Source organism: Hyperolius riggenbachi, chromosome 10, assembly GCF_040937935.1.
Source record: "Hyperolius riggenbachi isolate aHypRig1 chromosome 10, aHypRig1.pri, whole genome shotgun sequence".
Classification (NCBI taxonomy): domain Eukaryota; kingdom Metazoa; phylum Chordata; class Amphibia; order Anura; family Hyperoliidae; genus Hyperolius; species Hyperolius riggenbachi.
In genome coordinates this window covers 107781216-107805672 of record NC_090655.1, presented here as the reverse complement: position 1 = coordinate 107805672, position 24457 = coordinate 107781216, and the positions used below count along the sequence as shown (strand labels likewise).

General features: G+C 44.2%; 1 protein-coding gene across 1 annotated transcript in view; it reads left to right on the top strand.

Annotated features, from left to right (window-relative positions):
- Positions 1–24457, top strand: part of FBXW4 (F-box and WD repeat domain containing 4) — a 257632-nt gene that overhangs the window by 49774 nt on the left and 183401 nt on the right. The window contains exon 3 of the mRNA XM_068255667.1: positions 16895–17080. Within this exon, the coding sequence (XP_068111768.1) occupies positions 16895–17080 (186 nt within the window). The remainder of the gene's footprint in view (positions 1–16894; positions 17081–24457) is intronic.

The window sequence follows — 24457 nt, the reverse complement described above, 5'->3', positions numbered from 1 at the left end:
TAGTCACAAGAATGTCATGATGGAATTCAGGGTTTGAAGAGTTATGATGATGATAATCGAGAATGTGATGACATGACTATATTTCAATAATTTTAGTTTTTGTTTTTTATAAAGAATACATTTTGATTGTTGTTTGTGAAAAAATAAGACACCACCTGAAAAATAAGCCCTATCACATCTTTCAAAAAGCAAGAATTAATATAAGACCCCGACTTATTTTCTGGGAAAGATGGTTTAAAGAAACTGGAAATAACCTGTGAAATTTCCTATCAGTGTATACATTTTGTGCCATTGCAGCTGTAAAACGCCATATGCGGGTGCTGTGTAAATCTATAATAACTATACTGCCAAGCCAATAATGCAATTTATTGACATTACTGATCTGGAGCTACCTTACTTATTTTAATAAAAAATAAATAAACTTTAAAAGTACAGTTATCCTTTAATCATTAAAATCTTCTTGTACATGGCAGCATACATTACAGCCTTGGAAGGCAAGACAGGCAATAAACCAGATCTGAAGTGGGAGGATTAAACCATCCCTGTGGTTTGTGGTATTTTTTCACCTGTGTTAAGTTACTCCATTTATTGTCCTGCATGATAGAAATAGGATTTGTGGTTTCACAAATCTTGAGGTTTAACACATATTTCAAGCCCACAGTCAGCTTGGTTGATTGGTGAAGTGCCTTCTCATAAAGTAGGTGGTTTGTGCTGTAGGCACGCAGACATTTGTTCAGTCCGTTTATTAATGTGCTAAATGAAAACTTTTGGAACTACAGAGCCAATGGGAAAGGAGGGCATGAGGAGTATGTGGGATGTTATTTGAAACTTAAAGTGAGAGGTACAGTGGAGGAAATAATTATTTGACCCCTCACTGATTTTGTAAGTTTGTCCAATGACAAAGAAATGAAAAGTCTCAGAACAGTATCATTTCAATGGTAGGTTTATTTTAACAGTGGCAGATAGCACATCAAAAGGAAAATCGAAAAAATAACCTTAAATAAAAGATAGCAACTGATTTGCATTTCATTGAGTGAAATAAGTTTTTGAACCCTCTAACAATAAAAGACTTAATACTTAGTGGAAAAACCCTTGTTTGCAAGCACAGAGGTCAAACGTTTCTTGTAATTGATGACAAAGTTTGCACACATTTTAGGAGGAATGTTGGTCCACTCCTCTTTGCAGATCATCTCTAAATCCCTAAGGTTTCGAGGCTGTCTCTGTGCAACTCTGAGCTTGAGCTCCCTCCATAGATTTTCTATTGGATTAAGGTCCGGAGACTGACTAGGCCACTCCATGACCTTAATGTGCTTCTTCTTGAGCCACTCCTTTGTTGCCTTTGCTGTATGTTTTGGGTCATTGTCGTGCTGGAACACCCATCCACGACCCATTTTCAGTTTCCTGGCAGAGGGAAGGAGGTTGTCGTTCAGGATTTCACGATACATGGCTCCGTCCATTTTCCCGTTAATGCGATTAAGTTGTCCTGTGCCCTTAGCAGAAAAACACCCCTAAAGCAAAATGTTTCCACCCCCATGCTTGACGGTGGGGACGGTGTTTTGGGGGTCATAGGCAGCATTTTTCTTCCTCCAAACACAGCGAGTTGAGTTAATGCCAAAGAGCTCTATTTTGGTCTCATCAGACCACAGCACCTTCTCCCAGTCACTCACAGAATCATTCAGGTGTTCATTGGCAAACTTCAGACGGGTCTGCACATGTACCTTCTTGAGCAGGGGGACCTTGCAAGCCCTGCAGGATTTTAATCCATTGCGGTGTAATGTGTTTCCAATGGTTTTCTTGGTGACTGTGGTCCCTGCTAATTTGAGGTCATTCACTAACTCCTCCCGTGTAGTTCTAGGATGCTTTTTCACCTTTCTCAGAACCATTGACACCCCATGAGGTGAGATCTTGCGTGGAGCCCCAGAGCGAGGTCGATTGATGGTCATTTTGTGCTCCTTCCATTTTCGAACAATCGCACCAACAGTTGTCACCCTCTCTACCAGCTTCTTGCTAATGGTTTTGTAGTCCATTCCAGCCTTGTGCAGGTCTACAATTTTGTCTCTGACATCCTTGGACAGCTCTTTGGTCTTTCTCATGTTGGAGAGTTTGGAGTCTGCTTGACTGATTGATTCTGTGGACAGGTGTCTTTTATACAGGTGACTAGTTAAGACAAGTGTCCTTAATGAGGGTGACTAATTGAGTAGAAGTGTCTAACCACTCTGTGGGAGCCAAAACTCTTAATGGTTGGTAGGGGTTCAAAAACTTATTTCACTCAATGAAATGCAAATCAGTTGCTATCTTTTATTTAAGGTTGTTTTTTCGATTTTCCTTTTAATGTGCTATCTGCCACTGTTAAAATAAACCTATCATTGAAATGATACTGTTCTGAGACTTTTCATTTCTTTGTCATTGGACAAACTTACAAAATCAGTGAGGGGTCAAATAATTATTTCCTCCACTGTATGTAGAAGCTGTTTTTTGCTACTCACCTAGTTGCTGGGCAGATCCTCTGCCTCTAATATATTTACTGACATCCCCTCTCCCCCCCCCAAAATAAATAAATAAATAAATATGTAGAATAGATGTCCAGGCTCCCCGCTATCTTCACTTCTTCTTTAATTCAGTAACATAACTATGTACTCTGTGAGAAATATGTCTGTACCATGTATATTAATTATTAATAATAATAATAATAATAATAATACATCTAATAACCCATATAATAATAATATATGGGTTATTATATATTAATAATATATGACTCAGGCTTTGGTTCATTAATCCTTTTCTCATTTAATTATCTCACCTTTCTTATTTTTCTCCTTAACTGTAAGGAAAGCTAAACCATGAGATAAGCCGATAAGTACTGTAGACATAATTCATGAGACAAACATAGGAAAAGAGAAATCATGAGTTAAATTAGATAAGGAGACATAATGCATGAGGTAACTTAAAGGACCACTGTCATAAAAGTTGTTAAATTTAAAATACATGTAAATACATACAACAAGAAATGCATGTCTCCCAGAACAAAATGAGCTATGAATTCCTTTTCTCCTATATTGTTGTCACTTATAGTATGTAGTAGAATTCTGACCGAACTGACAGGTTTTGGACTAGCCCATCTCCTATTCACAAAAACACTTAGTGAATTATAGTTGCTCAGTCCAACTGCCAGAATAGTAAGAAAACAGGTGGTAGTAATACATACATTACTTTCATAGAAAATAAAATACTAAAAATGCCACCTCTTGTTTTCCCCTCTATTTCTTTAGATTGTAAGCTCACAAGGGCAGAACTCTTTCACCCTTTTGTGTCTTTTAATGTGTTATACATTTTATTCTTCATGTTACTTGTGTCACTATGGTTACCAATTCTTAATTTTGTATATTGGTGTATACCATTGTCTGTATTATTATGTACCCCGTGTTAGTTCCTTACTTTGTACAGCACCACAGAATATGTTGGCCTTTTATAAATCCATAGTAATAATAAAAATCCCCCATGAGGAAGGAGATGGTCTAGTCGAAAAACCTGTCAGTTCTGTCAGATTTTTACTACCTACTGTAAGTGGCAGCAATGTAGGAAAGAAGTAGTTTATGGCTCATTTTACTCTGGTAGAAACACAATTCTTATTTGTATGTATTTACATGTATTTTACATTTTCCAATTAATTTGGTTCTTTAGTGAGAGGTAAATTGTGAGTTAAGGTGAGATAATTCAACAGAAAAGCTTTATGATTCATCGCCTTAGACACTGCTGTACTCAGAAAATGTTAACAGCCAAGTGGTATTTTTGCACTATGCCCTACGTCAGTGTGGGTGTTAAATGAGGGGTGGCCACTCCTTTTTAAACTTTGGCCCAATAGGCTGCCTGTCAATTGACAGGCAGCCTATTGGGCCAATCAAAGTGTGGGGATCTCGTCCTACAAAGTCACTGGACCGGACAGGATCCAGGGTGGGACAATTGGAGCGGCCGTTAGTTTTGGGAGGAGCATGAGTAAGTTAGCAGTGCATGCTACAGCAGTAGTGGGCCTACTTTGAAAATTTTACTTTCCCTGCCACACTAAGCTGTGCTGCTTGAGCAGTGTAGCTTAGTGAATCAATCCCTACTGATTTGTTTGTGAGCCAGATGTGGCCATCAAAAGAGCCACATCTAGCTCCTGAGCCATAGGTTCCCTACCCCTGAGCTAAAGTGTAGCCGAACTCCGGTGAATTACTGTTCCCAACATGCCCTCTGCCTTTTCTGCAATGTTCTGCTACACTGTAGTGGAACTCTACCACCGTAATTTTTGCAGGTGCCTCTAACTCCTGCCGTTTTTTTAGGAGCGTACCTCCTGTGCCCAAATTTCTGGCTGTAGCTGTTTTTTGCATAGGTGCTTATGACGGGGCTCAACTTTACCCGGCATCGATCGCACCCAAATTGTCTGGTTCAGAAATGGGACTATGAGGTGCAAAAAAATTACCCAGATCTTCATTTGATTTAGAGGAGTTCAATGTGTCTTCACTTTGGTAAGATTTCCAGTGATTACTTGACAGTTTCTTACAAAGAAAAAAAGAAGTAAAGTAAAGCTGGAGCGTTAAAAACAACCCAACTACTTTTTTTTGTTTTTGTTTTTTTGTTTCATCTAGTAGTGACGATCTATAGACAGGCAGTGCTCATATGCCGTGCACAGACTGAAACTGGAGCGTTGTGAACCTCACTCTGTTTTCAATGCTAAATTCTTTCATTCTTTAGCAGCAGCAACTATGTAGAAATATTTAAACACCATCCAAGCCAACAATGTTCACAAAAGAAGCCTCAGTTATTTACTGTTACATTTCTGAAACATGGAATAACCCTTCATACAAACACATACGGGCCTACTTTACTGTAAACCGCACAGGGAGTTAGAGGTGTGTGTCTGCATTTATTGCTTATTTGAAAGTGTGAAATGAGATAAACACTTCATCTCTTCCCAACATTGCCAATGCAGCCTTTCTGGATACATTAACTTTTCCATTTAGAGGTTTTCCTACCAAGTACTAAATAGCTAATTTAAATGGGATACGCCCCAGTACACAATTACCTATCTGACCAAACCCACCTCCACTACCATAAAGCACTCAGAACCCAGCCGAGAGTTGGATATGGAATAACAGTGTACCCCATTGTGCCTGGTTTATAAAGGTGTCAATCAGCTGATCATCTAGTCCTGTTATTTCTGTAAAAATAATGGCATGGTTTAGATCGTCAGTGAGACACTGGCACTCGTTTACAAAAGGAAAGTAAAACGGTTACACGTAACACTTCTGTGTACTGTTTACAGTACTCGGGAATTAAGTGTAGCGCTATCTTTTGGCCAAAAAGTAAAAATGCACCCACATGCACTATTTATATAGAAAAATATATACCTTTTTTATTGATTTTATCCCCTTTCACCCCTATTCCATAGTTACCAAAATAAAACGCTTGTAAAAAAAAATGAATAAATAAAAATATGACATTGTTTAAAAAAAATACATCAATAGTTGCCTTTGGGACTTTGTAATATGTATGTCAGGAGGGCATATTATTGTTATTTTTGTAAATAAGGGCTTGTAATTATTGAAATTGTATAAAAAAAAAAAAAATTCCACTAAACGGAAAAAAATACACCTTTATTTCCAAATAAAATATTATCGCCATACATTGTACTAGGGATACAATTTAAAGATTGTAATAACCAGGACAAATAAGCAAATGAAATATGTGGGTTTTATATATCGTAGCCAGGCCCGCCATCAGGGGGGGACATCCGTGACTCCCGTCACGGGCCCCGGGCCTGCAGGGGGGCCCCATCCCCGCCGCGGCCCTGGCGGGTGCCGCCCGGCCGCCGCTCAACCCCCCCTGGCCGCTGCTCCCTCCCTCCATCCCTTTAGCCGCCGCCGCCGCCTCCGCCGCGTCAGACCCCGATCAGGCCGCGACAATAGTGCGGGCGCTAGGACCCAGCGCCCGCACTGATATGCGGAAGTGACGTCACTTCCGCATATAGAGCGGGTGTGTCCAGCGCCCGCTCTTACTGGTCGGGTCGCCGCTGATCTTGAGGTCTGACGCTGCTGGCAAGGTAGGGAAAGCAGCGGCGGCGGCTGGGGGGGGGGGTCCCTGTCACTCGCTCACTAGCTAAAGGGGCTCCTTGTCACTCACTCACTATTTAAAGGGCCTCCCTGTCACTCACTCACTCCCTAAAGGGGATCCCTGTCAGCTAAAGGGGCTCCCTGTCACGCACTCACTAGCTAAAGGGCCTCCCTGTCACTCACTCACTAGCTAAAGGGCCTCCCTGTCACTCACTCACTAGCTAAAGGGCCTCCCTGTCACTCACTCACTCCCTAAAGGGGCTCCCTGTCACTCACTCACTAGCTAAAGGGCCTCCCTGTCACTCACTCACTAGCTAAAGGGCCTCCCTGTCACTCACTCACTAGCTAAAGGGGCTCCCTGTCACTCACTCACTGCCTAAAGGGGCTCCCTGTCACTCACTCACTAGCTAAAGGGGCTCCCTGTCACTCACTCACTAGCTAAAGGGCCTCCCTGTCACTCACTCACTAGCTAAAGGGGCTCCCTGTCACTCACTCACTAGCTAAAGGGGCTCCCTGTCACTCACACACTAGCTTAAGGGGCTCCCTGTCACTCACACACTACCTAAAGGGGCTCCCTGTCACTCACTACCTAAAGGGCCTCACTGTCACTCACTCACTCCCTAAAGGGGCTCCCTGTCACTCACTCACTAGCTAAAGGGGCTCCCTGTCACTCACTCACTAGCTAAAGGGGCTCCCTGTCACTCACTCACTAGCTAAAGGGGCTCCCTGTCACTCACACACTAGCTAAAGGGGCTCCCTGTCACTCACACACTACCTAAAGGGCCTCCCTGTCACTCACACACTACTTAAAGGGCCTCCCTGTCACTCACTCACTAGCTAAAGGGCCTCCCTGTCACTCACTCACTAGCTAAAGGGCCTCCCTGTCACTCACTCACTAGCTAAAGGGGCTCCCTGTCACTCACTCACTACCTAAAGGGGCTCCCTGGCACTCACTACCTAAAGGGCATCACTGTCACTCACTCACTCACTCACTCACTCACTCACTCACTCCCTAAAGGGGCTCCCTGTCACTCACTCACTGCCTAAAGGGGCTCCCTGTCACTCACTCACTCCCTAAAGGGGCTCCCTGTCACTCACTCACTACCTAAAGGGGCTCCCTGTCACTCACTACCTAAAAGGGCTCCCTGTCACTCACTGCCTAAAGGGCTCCATGTCACTCACTACCTAACCTGGGGGTCCCTGTCAGAATCCAGGTGAGAGGTGTCTACCATAATAAGGGGGCATTCTGCCCATTTATGTGAAATGCTGTCTATTTATGTGCCTCATGACTGCTGAATTTGTCTTGTTGGGGGCCTAATGATTGAATTTTTACTTGTTGGGGGCCTCATGATTTGTTGGGAGCCTCAAGATTGCTGAATTTGTCTTGTTGGGGGCCTCATGATTTGTTGGTGGCCTCATGATTGCTGAATTTGTCTTGTTGGGGGTCTCACGATTGCTGAATTTGTCTTGTTGGGGGTCTCACGATTGCTGAATTTGTCTTGTTGGGGGCCTCATGATTTGTTGTGGGCCTCATGATTGCTGAATTTGTCTTGTTGGGGGCCTCATGGTTTGTTGGGGGCCTCATGATTGCTGAATTTGTCTTGTTGGGGGCCTCATGATTGCTGAATTTGTCTTGTTGGGGGCCTCATGATTGCTGAATTTGTCTTGTTGGGGGGTCACATGATTGCTAACTGCGAGACTATGGGAAAAGCTGAATCATTACCATATGAGACAATAGCATTAAACCTACTTTTTTAGCTTTTTTAAACAGAAAATAAAACTGGGAGGTTCTAAAAAAATGATGGAGCACTTCCTCCTTCCGGCTTGAAGGAGGAAGTGATCGATATCGAGGCTTGCAACGCGTCCATTCGGACACTTGCACCTCGTTGAAACGCTGGGCAGAGAGCGGCGTTCTGGGTAATTAACCCCGCCGCATCTAGCCGCTCAGCTGTGGTAATTAGAGCTAACTTGAATCACGAGTATCCACCGTGGTTATTCGTGATTAATTTGTGGACAGCAGGCCTCCAACTAGCGCTGCCAACATGTAATGGCTACGCACATTTCTCGGTTGGGGGGGGGGGCGGACTGATGATTTGTGAGGGGCCCCAAAATTTCTGATGGCGGCCCTGATCGTAGCACATTTTATTTTAAAACTATAATGGCTGAAAACTGAGAAATAATGATTTTTTTTGTTATTTATTTCCTTTAAAATGCATATAAAATAAAATAATTTTTTAGCAAAAAGCACCGCCCAAAGAAATCCTAGTTTGTGATGAATATAACAATACATAGATCATTTTGATGTGATAAGTAACGATACATTATTGGCAAATGAATGATAGGAGCATGATATGAAAATTGCTCTGGTTTTTAAAGAATACCAGATGTGAAATGCTGTGGCAAAAAATCAATATGCAGTGGGTAGAGGGTTTTTTTAGCAAATACTTACCGCACCTTCAGTTCTCCTCTGTCAGCCGTCGTTATCCTGGAATCCTTCCCAGTCTCCTTGGTGACTCAATGACTCTTGACCTCTAACCTGGACATGCTGCACTGCGCATGCGCAGTATGTCCTTTCTCGCGCTCTGCATCACACGCAGAGTGAAGATGCGCTGGCTGCTAGGATCGGGGAGGTGCGATAGCACAACATTTCGCATCTGGTATCCTTTAAGGGGAAAAAACTGTGTTTGGGAAGTGGTTAAGGGATAGCTAACGTTCAGCAGTCACCACTTTGCCGTAACTTAAAGCATACCTGAGATGAATAAATGGAAAACCTTTATACTTACCTGGGGCTTCCTCCAGCCCCTTTCAGGCCCTGGGCTCCCGCGCTGTCTCTTGGGGACCCCTCCCCACTGCACAGCCTGTCACTTTGGCAAAGTTGCGCTTTGTGACTCAGCTGGCCCGCGCATGCGCGATGGAGCAAGACTGGCAGAAGTACCATGCCGACAAACGTATAATATTGACATTTTGATAACATATTAAATACAACGTAATGGTAAATTTAGTCCCCAGCTTACGAACGACCCACCGATACCAATGGCCTGGATTCTGTGATTCAGTGGATACAACTCAAAACAAATTATTTCAGAAAATTGATTCTAAATAATTCAAAGAAAAATGGCTTTTAAATTTGTATGAGCAGGTACAGGGGAACATAGATGACAGAGGGGGGACAGTGGAAGTACAGGGGTGCACAGAGGAGGTACAGGGAGCAGATATGGCACAGTGTTCTAACTTAAAGTGGACCCAAATTAAAAATACAAGATTTCAGAAATAAAATCTATTTTCTAAATTATAATAATAAATAGCAGCCTTTTTTCAGCTGCACGATGACAAATATAAATTATTTTACATTTATTGGAGAACCCCTCCCTTCCTTTCATATTGCCGGGACAGAATCCGGCAAACTGGTGGAGTTGGTGGTGTCTGGCAATGGAGGAATTGCTAATGGCTGCCACCTGTATAACCCTAGTTATGAAAAGAGAAGGGTGAAAAGCATGCACTGAAATGCTCATAGGCTTGAAGGAGTGTTTATTTATGTTTGTATGTGTCAGAGCGGTGCAACTAAATATTTTGAATTAAAAGAATGTTTGGTTTGAGTCCGCTTTAAATACAGATTCAGGTTAAAGGGACACTTAAGTCAAACAAAAAAAATGAGTTTTACTCACCTAGGGCTTCCAATAGCCCCCTGCAGCTGTCCGGTACCCTCGCCGTCTCCCTCCGATCCTCCTGGCCCCGCCGGCAGCCACTTCCTGTTTTGGTGACAGGAGCTGACAGGCTGGGGACGCGAGTGATTCTTCGCGTTCCCAGACACATTAGCACCCTCTCTGCTGCTATATGGTATATAATATATGCTATAGCAGCATAGATGGCGCTATTGTGGCCAGGAACGCGAATAATCACTCGTGTCCCCAGCCTGTCAGCTCCTGTCACCGAAACAGGAAGTGGCTGCCGGCGGAGCCAGGAGGATCGGAGGGAGACGGCGAGGGCACCGGACAGCTGCAGGGGGCTATTGGAAGCCCCAGGTGAGTAAAACTCATTTTTTTTGTTTGACTTAAGTGTCCCTTTAAGAAGGAACCTACAGTCCTTAGCTCGCTTGTTAACCGTGGGGCTACCTGTATATGTGTGTGTGTGTGTGTGTGTGTGTGTGTGTGTGTGTGTGTGTGTGTGTATGTATGTGTGTATATATATATATATATATATATATATATATATATATATATATATATATATATATATATATATATATATATATATATATATTGTGACAAAGTCGATACCCAGGAGGTAATCGATTTGTCCCAGGTTGTGTTGGATGGGAGGTACATTCCACCTGGGATCAGACGCTACATCCAGTAGCAGCTCCGGAATAAAAAAGGTTTTGGCTGTCTGTCACATGGACAGAGGTTAATAACCTTACTTGGGTCCGGAGCTGACCAGATGCAGAGTGGGCGGGCGCATCTGGTCGCCAGATCCTGGGTGGATCGTTTGCTCTGTGTATGTGGGCTTCTGCTGGAGTCAGGACACACAGGGTTAACAGAGCAGCTTTGAAAGGCTGGAGTAGGAGGAGAGAGAGTGGGTGTGACCAGCAAGGTCTGACAGTCTGCTAAGAAAGACTTCACGTTTGAATCCAGGAAGCTGGTTTTGCTCTGGAGAGAAAGTGCAGGCTGCACATGGAGTTTGGTGTGTTCCTGATATTGAAAGCTGAATGTAAGCTGCTGGCCTGGACTGGCCTTTTTGTTTTCATTTGAACTGTACTTTACAAACTGCCAAAAGACTGCTGTTTAAGAAGCCTGCTGTCCAATAAACTGTTGTTTGTTTTGGAAAATACACCTGTCTGTGCTGCTATCTCCCGCTGAGTACTCACCATTTGCAGCTGATCCCTCACAATTGGTGCTCGGATGCGGGCAACTTAGCATGCCTACAGCGACAGTGTGTTTGGCGTAAGATTTAAAAGTTTGAACAGCAGCATGGATGAAATGGTGAAGCAGCTGGTGTTAGCGAATGCGGCCTTGCAACAGGCTAATGCTGAGCAGCGGAAAACAAACACAGCCCTGCAACAACATACAGAGGCAGTACAGCAGCAAGCGGTGGCCCTGTGTGAGAGTCTGGCTGCAGCTGCGGAGGCCGATCGTCAGACTGCTGAGGCTGACAGGAAAGCAGTGAGTGAGTTGGTGCAACAACTTGTGGCTCGGAACCAAGAGGGACAGCTGCTGGTACCTGGCAGTGGAGGCACCATCCGCGCAAGCCACTTCTTGCAGAAGCTGACTCCCCATGATGATGTCGAGGCGTTCCTCCATACCTTTGAGAGGACAGCGGAGAGGGAAGCCTGGCCTAAAACGCAATGGGCAGGATTGGTAGCTCCGTTCCTGACTGGGGATGCTCAAAAGGCCTACTTCGACCTTGCCCTAGAGGATGCTAAAGACTACGACAAGCTGAAGGAGGAGATCCTGCGTAGACTTGGTGTCACCCCGGCGGTGCGAGCCCAGCGAGTTCACCAGTGGTCCTATTCAGCCGGATGCTCTCCAAGGTCCCAGATGCACGATCTAATCCACTTGGTAAAGAAGTGGTTGGAACCTGAGAAGTTAACAGCTCCGGAGGTCGTCGAAAGAGTTACCATTGACCGTTTCTTGCGCTCCCTACCGCCGGCTTTGCGAAGGTGGGTGAGTCATGCAGATCCACAGTCAGCTGATGAACTAATTGCGCTGCTGGAACGTTATCTGGCTGCAGAGGACTCTTTGGCTTGGGCCACAGGACAGCGCTCAGCTACCCGGAGACTGGCAGCACCCCAGGGAACTGGTAAGACAAAAGCTGACTTTGTGGGGGGTGTGGTCAGTGAGCCAAGCTCTGCAGGCCGAGGTCGACCAGGCACAATGGTAAGAAGTCGATCCCCGGTACAATGTTGGCAATGTAAAGAGTGGGGACATATTGCCGCTAACTGTCCTCAGGCAGTTGAACCCATGGAGTGCGATTACACTCGTCGCAGGTCCTTGTTTGCGCGACCTGTGTATATCGCAAGCTGTGACTCTCATTTGGCGGTGGTAAAAATTGCTGGAAAAACTGTCCAGGCTCTCTTAGACTCTGGTAGCTTGGTGACCCTGGTGCATTCCAGTTTAGTGGACCCGGCCTGGCTGGGGAATCGTCGGGTCACAGTACAATGTGTTCATGGGGACTCTAAACAATACCCCACCGCCCTTCTCACCATTGAAACAAACTGTGGACCTGCCACTCAGGAAATAGTGGTGAGCCCGAACTTGGCACATAGTGTCATCCTGGGGAGGGACTTTCCACTGTTCTGGAACTTGTGGGAAGGGGATAACTGTGGAGGCTCAAGAGAGCTGGAATCTAAAAATAATACAGAAATTGATGGTAATGAAATGTTTTCTCCCTTGGAGGTGTTTGCTGGGGACTCTGAGTTATCCCCAGAGACCTCTGAGGGCTCGGTCCTACCAGAGCTGGAGGTGTCTCGGGATAACTTTGGGACTGCCCAGTTAAGGGATCCTACGCTGGCAAAAGCGTGGGAAAATGTCAAGGTGTTGAACGGTGAACCCCAAGTGGTCGGGGCTGAGAAAGTATTTCCTCATTTGGCGGTACAGTCAGACTTGCTGTACCAGGTTTGTAAAATTCAGGGTGAGGTTGTGGAACAACTCGTGGTCCCCAAGTCGTATCGCCCAATGGTCCTAGACCTAGCGCACAAACATGCCCTGGGGGGACATTTGGGTACCGAAAAAACTAGGGACCGAGTCCTGCAGCGATTCTTTTGGCCTGGGGTACATGGAGATGTAAAAGCTTACTGTGAATCCTGTCCCGAGTGCCAAAGATGTGCTCCGGCTCCCCATTTTCGAAGTCCGCTCGTCCCCTTGCCCATTATCGAAGTTCCCTTCGAAAGGATAGCCATGGACCTAGTGGGGCCATTGGTTCGATCAGCGCGTGGTCACCAGTACATTCTGGTGGTAGTGGACTATGCCACTCGCTACCCAGAAGCGGTTCCCCTCAGAAATACGTCGTCTAAAGTGATTGCACGTGAGTTGTTCCACATGTTCACCAGAGTAGGTTTGCCAAAGGAAATTTTGACAGACCAGGGTACCCCATTTATGTCTAAATTGATGAAAGAAGTGTGTAAACTGATGAAGATCGATCAGATTCGTACTTCAGTGTACCACCCTCAAACGGACGGGCTTGTGGAAAGATTCAACAAAACCTTAAAAAATATGTTAAAGAAAATAGTGGACAAGGATGGCAAAGATTGGGATTGCCTTTTGCCCTACCTAATGTTTGCAATTCGGGAGGTCCCTCAGTCTTCCACAGGTTTTTCGCCGTTTGAGTTGTTGTATGGGCGATGCCCACGGGGAATTCTGGATATAGCCAAAGAAACCTGGGAGCAAGAGGCCACCCCCTACAGAAGTATTGTTGAACATGTGTCTGGTATGCAAGATAGGATTGCAGCGGTGATGCCTTTAGTCAGAGAGCATTTGCAACATGCCCAGGAGGCACAGTCTCGTGTTTATAATAAATCAGCAAAGGTTCGAGCTTTCAGTCCTGGGGATCGGGTCCTGGTGTTGGTTCCCACGGTTGAAAGCAAGTTTTTGGCTAAGTGGCAAGGTCCATATGAGATTATTGAAAAGGTCGGGGAGGTGAATTACCGGGTTTACCAGCCTGGCCGGAGGAAGCCAGAACAGATATATCATGTGAATTTACTGAAACCCTGGAAAGAGAGGGTGGCCCTTGCAGCTTCCCAGGTTACTCAAGAGTCCACCAAGGGTGGAATAGAGCTGGTACAGGTGGCTGAGACGCTGTCTGTTTCACAGAAACGGGAGGTCCGAGAGTTCCTCTTACGGAATCGAGAGGTGTTCTCGGAACTTCCAGGTTGTACCCAAGTCATCAGGCATGATGTTGTGACTGAGCCCCATGTACAGGTCCGCCTTAAACCTTATAGAATACCTGAAGCTCGCAGACAGGCCATAGCAGGGGAAGTAGAAAGAATGCTGGAACTGGGGGTTATTGAGGAGTCCAACAGCGAATGGAATAGCCCCATAGTGCTAGTTCCGAAGCCTGACGGTTCCATTCGTTTCTGTAATGACTTCAGAAAGTTGAATGAGGTATCAAAATTTGATGCCTACCCTATGCCAAGGGTAGATGAGTTAGTCGAAAGGCTGGGCCCCGCAAGATATGTCACCACCTTAGATCTGACCCGGGGATATTGGCAGGTGCCCTTAACTGAATCAGCCAAGGAGAAGACAGCCTTCTCGACTCCCCAAGGGCTGTTTCAGTATGTCAGGATGCCGTTTGGGTTGCAAGGGGCCCCAGCCACCTTTCAAAGGATGATGGACAAGATCCTCAGGCCGCATCAGCGGTATGCTGCGGCTTATTTGGACGACGTGGTCGTCTTCAGTACAGATTGGGAAAGCCACCTTCCGAAAGTCCAGGCGGTCCTGGATGCCATTAGAAAGGCGGGACTGACAGCGAACCCCAAGAAGTGTGCAGTAGGGTTGGAGGAGGCTCGTTACCTGGGGTACACAATTGGGAGAGGTCTGATTAAGCCCCAAGTGCAGAAAGTGGAGGCCATAAGGGACTGGCCTAGGCCTACCACGAAAAAGCAGGTCAGGACCTTCTTAGGTTTGGTGGGCTATTATAGGAGGTTCATTCCAAATTTTGCCACTTTGGCCACTCCCATTACAAACCTCACAAAAGGGAAAAGTTCCTCCATGGGTCCATGGGGACAGGAGGCTGAAGAAGCCTTTCAAGGTCTTAAGGAGGCATTGTGCAGGGGTCCAGTCTTGGTCACGCCTGATTTTAAAAAAGAGTTTCTGGTACAGACAGATGCTTCAGCTGTGGGGTTAGGAGCAGTCCTATCCCAAATCGTCAATGGAGAGGAGCACCCAGTTGTGTATCTGAGTCGAAGGCTGACCGCAGCCGAAGAAAGATATAGTATCGTGGAGCGGGAGTGTCTGGCCATCAAGTGGGCACTCGAGGCTCTACGGTACTATCTCTTGGGCCGTCGCTTTCGCCTCATTACCGACCATGCTCCTCTCACATGGATGTCTCAAAACAAGGAGAAAAATGCAAGGGTAACGCGCTGGTTTCTGGCATTACAGCCCTTTAATTTTTCTGTGGAGCACAGAGCTGGAAGACTGCATGGCAATGCAGATGCTCTATCAAGGGCATTCTGTCTTGCCGCAGACTGTGTCCGATCCCACGGGATCGAACAGAGGGGGGGAGTATGTGACAAAGTCGATACCCAGGAGGTAATCGATTTGTCCCAGGTTGTGTTGGATGGGAGGTACATTCCACCTGGGATCAGACGCTACATCCAGTAGCAGCTCCGGAATAAAAAAGGTTTTGGCTGTCTGTCACATGGACAGAGGTTAATAACCTTACTTGGGTCCGGAGCTGACCAGATGCAGAGTGGGCGGGCGCATCTGGTCGCCAGATCCTGGGTGGATCGTTTGCTCTGTGTATGTGGGCTTCTGCTGGAGTCAGGACACACAGGGTTAACAGAGCAGCTTTGAAAGGCTGGAGTAGGAGGAGAGAGAGTGGGTGTGACCAGCAAGGTCTGACAGTCTGCTAAGAAAGACTTCACGTTTGAATCCAGGAAGCTGGTTTTGCTCTGGAGAGAAAGTGCAGGCTGCACATGGAGTTTGGTGTGTTCCTGATATTGAAAGCTGAATGTAAGCTGCTGGCCTGGACTGGCCTTTTTGTTTTCATTTGAACTGTACTTTACAAACTGCCAAAAGACTGCTGTTTAAGAAGCCTGCTGTCCAATAAACTGTTGTTTGTTTTGGAAAATACACCTGTCTGTGCTGCTATCTCCCGCTGAGTACTCACCATTTGCAGCTGATCCCTCACAATATATATATATATTTATTTATTTATTTATTTTTGATTAGATGTGATTGTAAGTATACAGTAAGTGGGGGGGAAAAGAAGAATTCACAGCAGATACAGTATATTACAGAAAACAAGGGTTATAACGATGAGCTTGTGTTTTTAGACTTGCATTGCTAAGTTCTGTTGGCTACCCAGAGAGAGGACTTCACAAGTGGAACAAAAGATGGCTGAAACTTATTAGGATCATTTCTGCATAATAGGAACCCACAATTTGTAACAGATGTGAAACAACGTATTATTATTATTTATTATTATTTAGTATTTATATAGCGCCGACATATTACGCAGCGCTGTACAGTGTATATATATATATATATATATATATATATATATATATATATATATATATATATATATATATATATATATATATATATATATATATCTTGTCACTAACTGTCCCTCAAAGGAGCTCACAATCTAATCCCTACCATTGCCATATGTCTATATTATGTAGTGTAAGTACTGTAGTCTAGGGCCAATTTTTAGGGGGAGCCAATTAACTTATCCGTATGTTTTTGGAATGTGGGAGGAAACCGGAGTGCCTGGAGGAAACCCATGCGGACACGGAGAGAACATACAAACTCTTTGCAGAACATATAGCATTAATTGTTATACATGCCAATTAATTCATCCATGGGATAATGAATGAAATGTGATTGCCTGCCCTATCAAGCAGGTCTGTGTTTTTACATTACGTGTCTGCTCTATAGGAATGGCCACACCCTACCTGTTTTAAATAGATCAAAAAACAGCTTTATCCAAAACCTCCCAAGCCTCATGATGTAATACATGCCTGTCTTGGAAACAATTTTTTTTTTTTCCTGTTGTCTTTCTTTTATGACTATTGAATTGTTTTGCCCTTACTCATGCTTCCTGGCATTTAATTAAATCTCTTTCTTGTTTTTTTTTTTCAGTTTAATGCCCTGGTTACAAGTAGATGGCGACTTGTTATATCTTACTCAGGCTGAAGAAATCCGAGCTTACCAACTGCGTCCCAGTGGCAGTGGGCTTCACAGACGACCCTACACTGTGTTTATGGGTCATCAGGAGGATGTGTGTCATTTTGTAGTCACCAATTCACACATAATAAGCGGAGGAGGGTAGGTTGATCCATGTGCTCAGAACGTTATGACATGAATGTTTTTGAGGAGTCTGTCCTTAACCTATCACCTACTTTCTCATTTGATAGTTAATCAACATCATAACGCTGCAGTCACATTATGCTATGAAATTTCCAAGATGCTGTAATATACTGTAGTTGCAGATCACCTGCATCAGTGATGTCCCATTTGGTCATAAGGTGCCCATACATCAGATGATGTATAGGCAAATCAGCCAAGAGACAGATTTCTCACATATTGGAGAGAGATCTGTTGCCTGCCCATACACTGCAGGCCAATTCCCGATCGATTTCAGCATGAAATCTCTCGGGAATCAGCCCAGTGATGCCGCCTTGCCTCCCCCTGTACTGTCCCCCATAATGTGAAATGTGCAGTATACTTTACCTGTCTGCGACAGCAATTTGCTAACCCACGTGGTTGTCGGTGTATAAGTGGGCACATGTGTGCCGTCACCGCCACACATCTGATTAAGCATGTCGGCCCTACATCTTGCAGCATGTCCGATCGATGCACGCAACCAATTTCAACCAGAAACTGTATGCATTGTCGATTGGGCATGCTCTTGGCGGCACTGTTTTCATCGATCGGCTACCAAAGTCGCTTGATGTATGGCAACTTTAAGTCTGAACAATTTGTCTTTCCGTAGATGATTTAAGTGACTATGGGCCTTATTCAGTTCACTTTTTCTCCTAAGTTTTCCCCTTGGAGATATAGGCCTCAATTCACTAAGCTTTATCAAACACTTTATCAAACGTTTGATAATCTACCTCATGAGTAAAATCTAATTTTGAATTCACTAAGGTGTTATAGATTTATTGAACATTTTATCGATAAAACATTCAATAAAACTATGACACCTTAGAGAATTCAAAATTAGATTTTACTCATGAGGTAAACTATCAAACGTTCGATAAAGTGTTTGATAAAGCTTAGTGAATTCAGGCCATGTGTTTCATTTTCTGTTTAACTTTTCAGCTCTCTGCAATTAAAGAGACACTGAAGCGAGAATAATTCTCGCTTCAGAGCTTATAGTTAGCAGGGGCACGTGTGCCCCTGCTAAAACGCCACTATCCCGCGGCTAAACGGGGGTCCCTTCACCCCCAACCCCCCCCCCCCCCCCGCAAAATCAACGACCAAATTGGTCGTAGATTTTGCTGCTCCTAGAGGCAGAGCTAACGGCTGCAGCCCTGCCTCTAGTCGCGTCTATCAGCGGCGCATCGCCGCCTCTCCCCCGCCCCTCTCAGCGAAGGAAGACTGAGAGGGGCGGGGGAGAGGCGGAGATACGCGCTGACAGACGCGCGTGGGCCAGGGCTGCGGCGGATAGCCCTGCCTCAATCCGGAAGAGATCCCCGGCTGCACGGAGGGGATTTCGGGGGGTAAGGGACCCCCGTTTAGCCGCACTATAGCGGCGTTTTAGCAGGGGCACACATGCCCCTGCTAACTATGAGCTCTGAAGCGAGAATGATTCTCGCTTCAGAGTCTCTTTAAAGCACCAAAAGTAGGTAAAAAAAGTACTGTCAAAATTATTCTTATTGCTTGCTGGTAGCTTAGGTAGCTTAACATTTTTTTTATTGATAAAGTGTGAACATATCACCTAGGAGAAAACCTAGGAGGAAAAGTGAATTGAATAAGGGCCTATGGCCCATATGCAATTAAAGTATACTTGTAGGGAAAAAAGTGGCCCAAATGGATCTTACCTCACTAGAGGGAAGCCTCTGGTAAATCTATAGAGTTCCCCCATCTCCTCCAACTTGCTGTTCCAGCGCTGGGACCCCCTGAACCACCTTGACAAGGGCCTGACAACTGAGTGTGCCCACAAAGCCCCTTGGTTTTGGCTTTTTCTGACTGCAGACCTTCAGAGGATCCTGGGCAGCTTTGTTGATCTGGAGGAGGATGTGGAAAGCCTCTTCCTTCTACCATAGTAAGTATCTGATTTTTCCTTCTCTTCGAATCACAGGTTTGGTTTAAGTTTTACTCCTATGTTTTCTCATAGGTGACATGGTTACCCAAACTTGACACAAGGATGCTTTAATTCACTACTGAGGTTGTTTTCACAGTTCAGCACAGCTCTGATTACTTTGACTTTATCATTACTTATCACACCTAAATTGTAATTGTGTTTTGGTTTTTTCAGGACAAGTTAGGCTTTTTGTGGATGAAGGGGTTTTTTAAATAAATACCTTATTTACTATGCATTTTAAAGGGAAAATGAGCAACAAATAAAAAATACACTATTTTCATTCCTTATAGCTTTAATGTAAACAGACCTATTGTAAATTAAACCTGCACATTTTATCTACCTCTCATGTTTGTTAAAACATTTTTTTATGGGGGGGGGGGGGGGTTGTTTAAGGCTGGACAGGCTAGCCATTTCTCCCTATACAAATCATAGAGGTGTGCTTGAACCTGGCCTTGTCTCTGGCTCACAGGAACACCCCACAAGACATGTTGTCCTGGAGATAGTCGTTACAGTGTCCCAGAGGTCAGGAGACATGGTAGCTGAGGGGCTCACATTGCAGCACTAGGATTCCAGAACAGAATCTCTGCCAGGACAGTTTCCATGAAGTTGACATGTTCACCCAGGTTTCGTGTTGGCATCTGTAAAGCACTACAGAAGATGTCAGTTCCATATAAGTACATAATAATAGTATGACCCTTATATTAGTCACTGTGCCCATCACTGTCAAGAACAGATGGTCCACATGTTGCCCAACGTATCCTACCCTTTGACAGGTGCCAATGATTTCCACTAAATCTGTTAGTGGCTTTAATTTTGTGGCTGATTACTGTATGTGTAGATCCAGCCACACTTGTATAATATCTGATATATGGAGTACAGCTTTTTTTTATAATTGTAATACAAGAAAATGGAACATGTTCTGCAGTGTAGTTGGTTCCTTTACATATAACGCAGTGATAAAATTCCCCTGCTAATAGCATCTAAGATGCTATTGTTTCCCATTATAGTGTCATGGCATTTTTAGTGTTTTTTTGATCTTTTTCATTCAGTTCTTAGTCGTCATGGAAGGTTAGCACTTTTGCCCTGACACGTAGACATAAGACAATGTAGCTCTTCAAAGGTACGATGTATCCAAAGCCTAAACCTGGGCTGAGGTCATGGCTTTTTGAAGATCCACACTAAAATGTCAGGGCGAGCACAGGAGAGTTAGGAGATAATCCTCTTCATAATGGAGATAAATGGGCTGACTCTTTTTACGGCAAGCTCTGCTGCATTGCTTAAAGGTGAGTTCAAGGCTTTAGCTTGCCGAGGCAGGTAAGAAGTGGAGCATTGCTGGATCCACTTGTGCCTTTTACCAAACTTCTATTCCAAATATGCTGAACTCTGAGCTGCTGATCCATTCTGAGCCAGTCTGAGTCACGTGAAAAATAATTTAGTGTTTGGCATATGAAGGAATTGTTCCTTTATAGCTCCTTTTGAGTAGAGTAGTTTTGTGGCTGATAACATAACTATGATTATTTTTAATCCTCTAATTTAACAAGTAAAAAAAAAATTGACATGATCTATATTAATACATGGATAACCTTTATTGTCAACACATATGCTGAATGAAAAACTTTACCAAGTGTTAGATTGGGCATCACATCGGAATTATGTTTATATTTAATACCTTTGCACATTTTTACGTTTTACTGCTATTTTTTGGCCATGAAAAGTTATCAGGTGTACAAGTTTTGAACACTCTCTGTAACCAGTTGGTCTACACACGTCTTTAAATGAGACTGCAGGAATCCATTATGTTGGCCATAAATCTAGCAATATTGCGGCCCAATTGACCATCCAGTTCAATAATTTTATTAAATGAGATGAAAATAGGTGCTGCAACAAGCATACCCGCTCGACAGTTTGACTGCTATAGGTTCAGTTTATCGATCAAGCATGCTGGAAAATCTCGGGCAGACATGGTCGATCAGGTGCATGGTTTGACCCTCCAGCCACCCCCGCCCCCTTTGCCCGTACATTGGAATTGACACCTGCTTCAGCTGTGCTGACTCCCCCACGTGCCACCAGTTGCTTGAGTGTAACGTCGCACACATGGCACCACCTGGTGGTGCGTGTGAGGATGACGCACAGACCAGACAATGGACATCGGTCACCACATGGGGGGCACATTTACATTGTTTGGGGGGCAGGCATCGTAGGCTGCATCACACGGCCAATGCTGAGATATTTCATAATGAAATCGATCAAGAATCGTCCTGTGGTGTATGGACAGTCAACAGATCTCTCTTTGATCAGAGAGAGATCTGTCTCTTAACTGATTTACACATATATCACTAGGTGTTTAGCCTCCTTAACAAAAGTGTTAAAGTGCTTAAACACACAAAAAAAATACCACTAAGAAGCAACACAGCAGAGAGTGTGAAAAAGTCAATGTGCTTCATTTCCCGGATTATATCATATTCTCAAGTGCAGAAATTACATTTTAGCATTATTTCAAAGTATAATGTATTGATAATACTCTCTACTCTGTAAACTTCTGCGGAAGATGTCAGTGCTATATATGAGTACTAACTACATGAATAATCAATGGAAAAACAATATTCAAACATTAGTTGAAAAAACTGATGTAACTAAGAAGAAAGTTTTATTTATTTGGTACTCTAATAGCAATATGTTTCAGGCATGAAAGCTGTACTCTTCTAGTAATGAGCCAGGAAATCGTCTCTTCCTGCACGTGTAACTGACTGAACACAGCACACTGCTTTGCCACTCTGGAGGAGTATCACCTTTATTTAAATAAATATAAATTAACCCCTCTGCCCCAGCAGTTACCAACAATAAAACACTTGTAAAAAATAAATAAATAAATAACAGCTTTGAAAAAAATACATTCATGGTTATGTTGGGGATGCTTTTTTACTATAAATGCCTTGAGGGTATATTACTGTTATTTTTGCAAATAAGGGCTTGTAATTATTGATCGGGTACAAAAAAAAAACATAATTTAAAAGTTGTAATAGCTGGGACAAATGAGCAAATAAAATGTGTGGGTTGTTTTTTTTTTTTTTTTTTTTTTTTTACAGTAGCATTGTTTACTTTAAAACTATAGGGGGTGGTATTGGAGAAATAGTGTAATTTTTTTCATTTTTCCCTTGGTTTAACTTTAAAATGCATATAAAGTAAAGTAATTACTGAAAGCAAATATCACCCTAAAAAAGGTCAAATTTTTGGCTAAAAAACACAATATAGATGATTTTGGTGTGATTAGTAGTGATAGTTATTTTCAAGTGAATGGGAGGAGCACTGAAAATGAAATTGCCCTAGTCCATAAGGGGAAAAAACCCTTAGTGGTGAAGTGGTTAACCACTTGCCGACCGCACACTCATAACGTGCGTCGGCAAAGTGGCAGCTGCAGGACCAGCGACGCAGTACTGCGTCGCCAGCTGCAGCCTAATTAATCAGGAAGCAGCCGCTCGTACGAGCGGCTGCTTCCTGTCAAATCACGGCGGGGGGCTCCGTGAATAGCCTGCGGGCCGCCGATGGCGGCTCGCAGGCTAGATGTAAACACAAGCGGAAATAATCCGCTTTGTTTACATTTGTACGGCGCTGCTGCGCAGCAGCGCCGTAAGGCAGATCGGCGATCCCCGGCCAATCAGCGGCCGGGGATCGCCGCCATGTGACAGGGGACGTCCTGTCACTGGCTGCACAGGACGGATAGCCGTCCTGTGCAGCCCCGATCACCGGGGGAGGCAGCAGGTAGGAGAGGGAGGGGGGAATTTCACCGCGGAGGGGGGCTTTGAGGTGCCCCCCCCGCCACCCACAGCAGGCAGGAGAGATCAGACCCCCCGAGCACATCATCCCCATAGGGGGGAAAAAAGGGGGGCAATCTGATCTCCCTGCCTGCACCCTGATCTGTGCTGGGGGCTGCAGAGCCCACCCAGCACAGATCAATCAAACCAGCGCTGGTCCTTAAGGGGGGGTAAAGGGTGGGTCCTCAAGTGGTTAAAGGTGGCACACACACTATATAATTTTTATATATTTCATTTTGAAAGTAACAATCAATTTTTATCTGATTGATGGTAAAGTTAGAAAAATTTGACCAATGTATCACACATGTCAAATTTTTACCCAATTATGAAAAAAGATTGAAATCCTCTCCCACACTATTCAATTTTCATAAAAACTGATAACAAAAATCCGCTACTCCTTATCAACTTTTGTTGATAAAAATGGAAAACTTTTAACTTTTCTCTATAATTTTTTATCAAATTGAGGTCAAATCAGATCTTTTTATTGTATTGTGTATGGCCACCTTAACAAATATGGTGTGCTTGATTAAAAACTGAGGACATAGATTAAACTGCTGGATTCAGCTTATACAGTGGCTTGCAAAAGTATTCGGCCCCCTTGAAGTTTTCCACATTTTGTCACATTACTGCCACAAACATGAATCAATTTTATTGGAATTCCACATGAAAGACCAATACAAAGTGGTGTACATGTGAGAAGTGGAACGAAAATCATACATTATTCCAAACTTTTTTTTACAAATAAATAACTGCAAAGTGGGGTGTGCATAATTATTCAGCCCCCTTTGGTCTGAGTGCAGTCAGTTGCCCATAGACATTGCCTGATAAGTGCTAATGACTAAATAGAGTGCACCTGTGTGTAATCTAATGTCAGTACACATACAGCGGCTCTGTGAGGGCCTCAGAGGTTGTCTAAGAGAATATTGGGATCAACAACGCCATGAAGTCCAAAGAACACACCAGACAGGTCAGGGATAAAGTTATTGAGAAATTTAAAGCAGGCTTAGGCTACAAAAAGATTTCCAAAGCCTTGAACATCCCACAGAGCACTGTTCAAGCGATCATTCTGAAATGGAAGGAGTATGGCACAACTGTAAACTTACCAAGACAAGGCCGTCCACCTAAACTCACAGGCTGAACAAGGAGAGTGCTGATCAGAAATGCAGTCAAGAGGCCCATGGTGACTCTGGACGAGCTGCAGAAATCTACAGCTCAAATGGGGGAATCTGTCCATAGGACAACTATTAGTCGTGCACTGCACAAAGTTGGCCTTTATGGAAGAGTGGCAAGAAGAAAGCCATTGTTAACAGAAAAGCATAAGAAGTACCGTTTGCAGTTTGCCACAAGCCATGTGGGGGACACAGCAAACATGTGGAAGAAGGTGCTCTGGTCAGATGCAAGATGCAAAATGCTATGTGTGGCGGAAAACTAACACTGCACATCACTCTGAACACACCATCCCCACTGTCAAATGTGGGGGTCAGAGTTGATGGGAAGATGGATGGAGCCAAATACAGGGCAATCTTGGAAGGAAACCTCTTGGATTCTGCAAAAGACTTGAGACTGGGGCAGAGGTTCACCTTC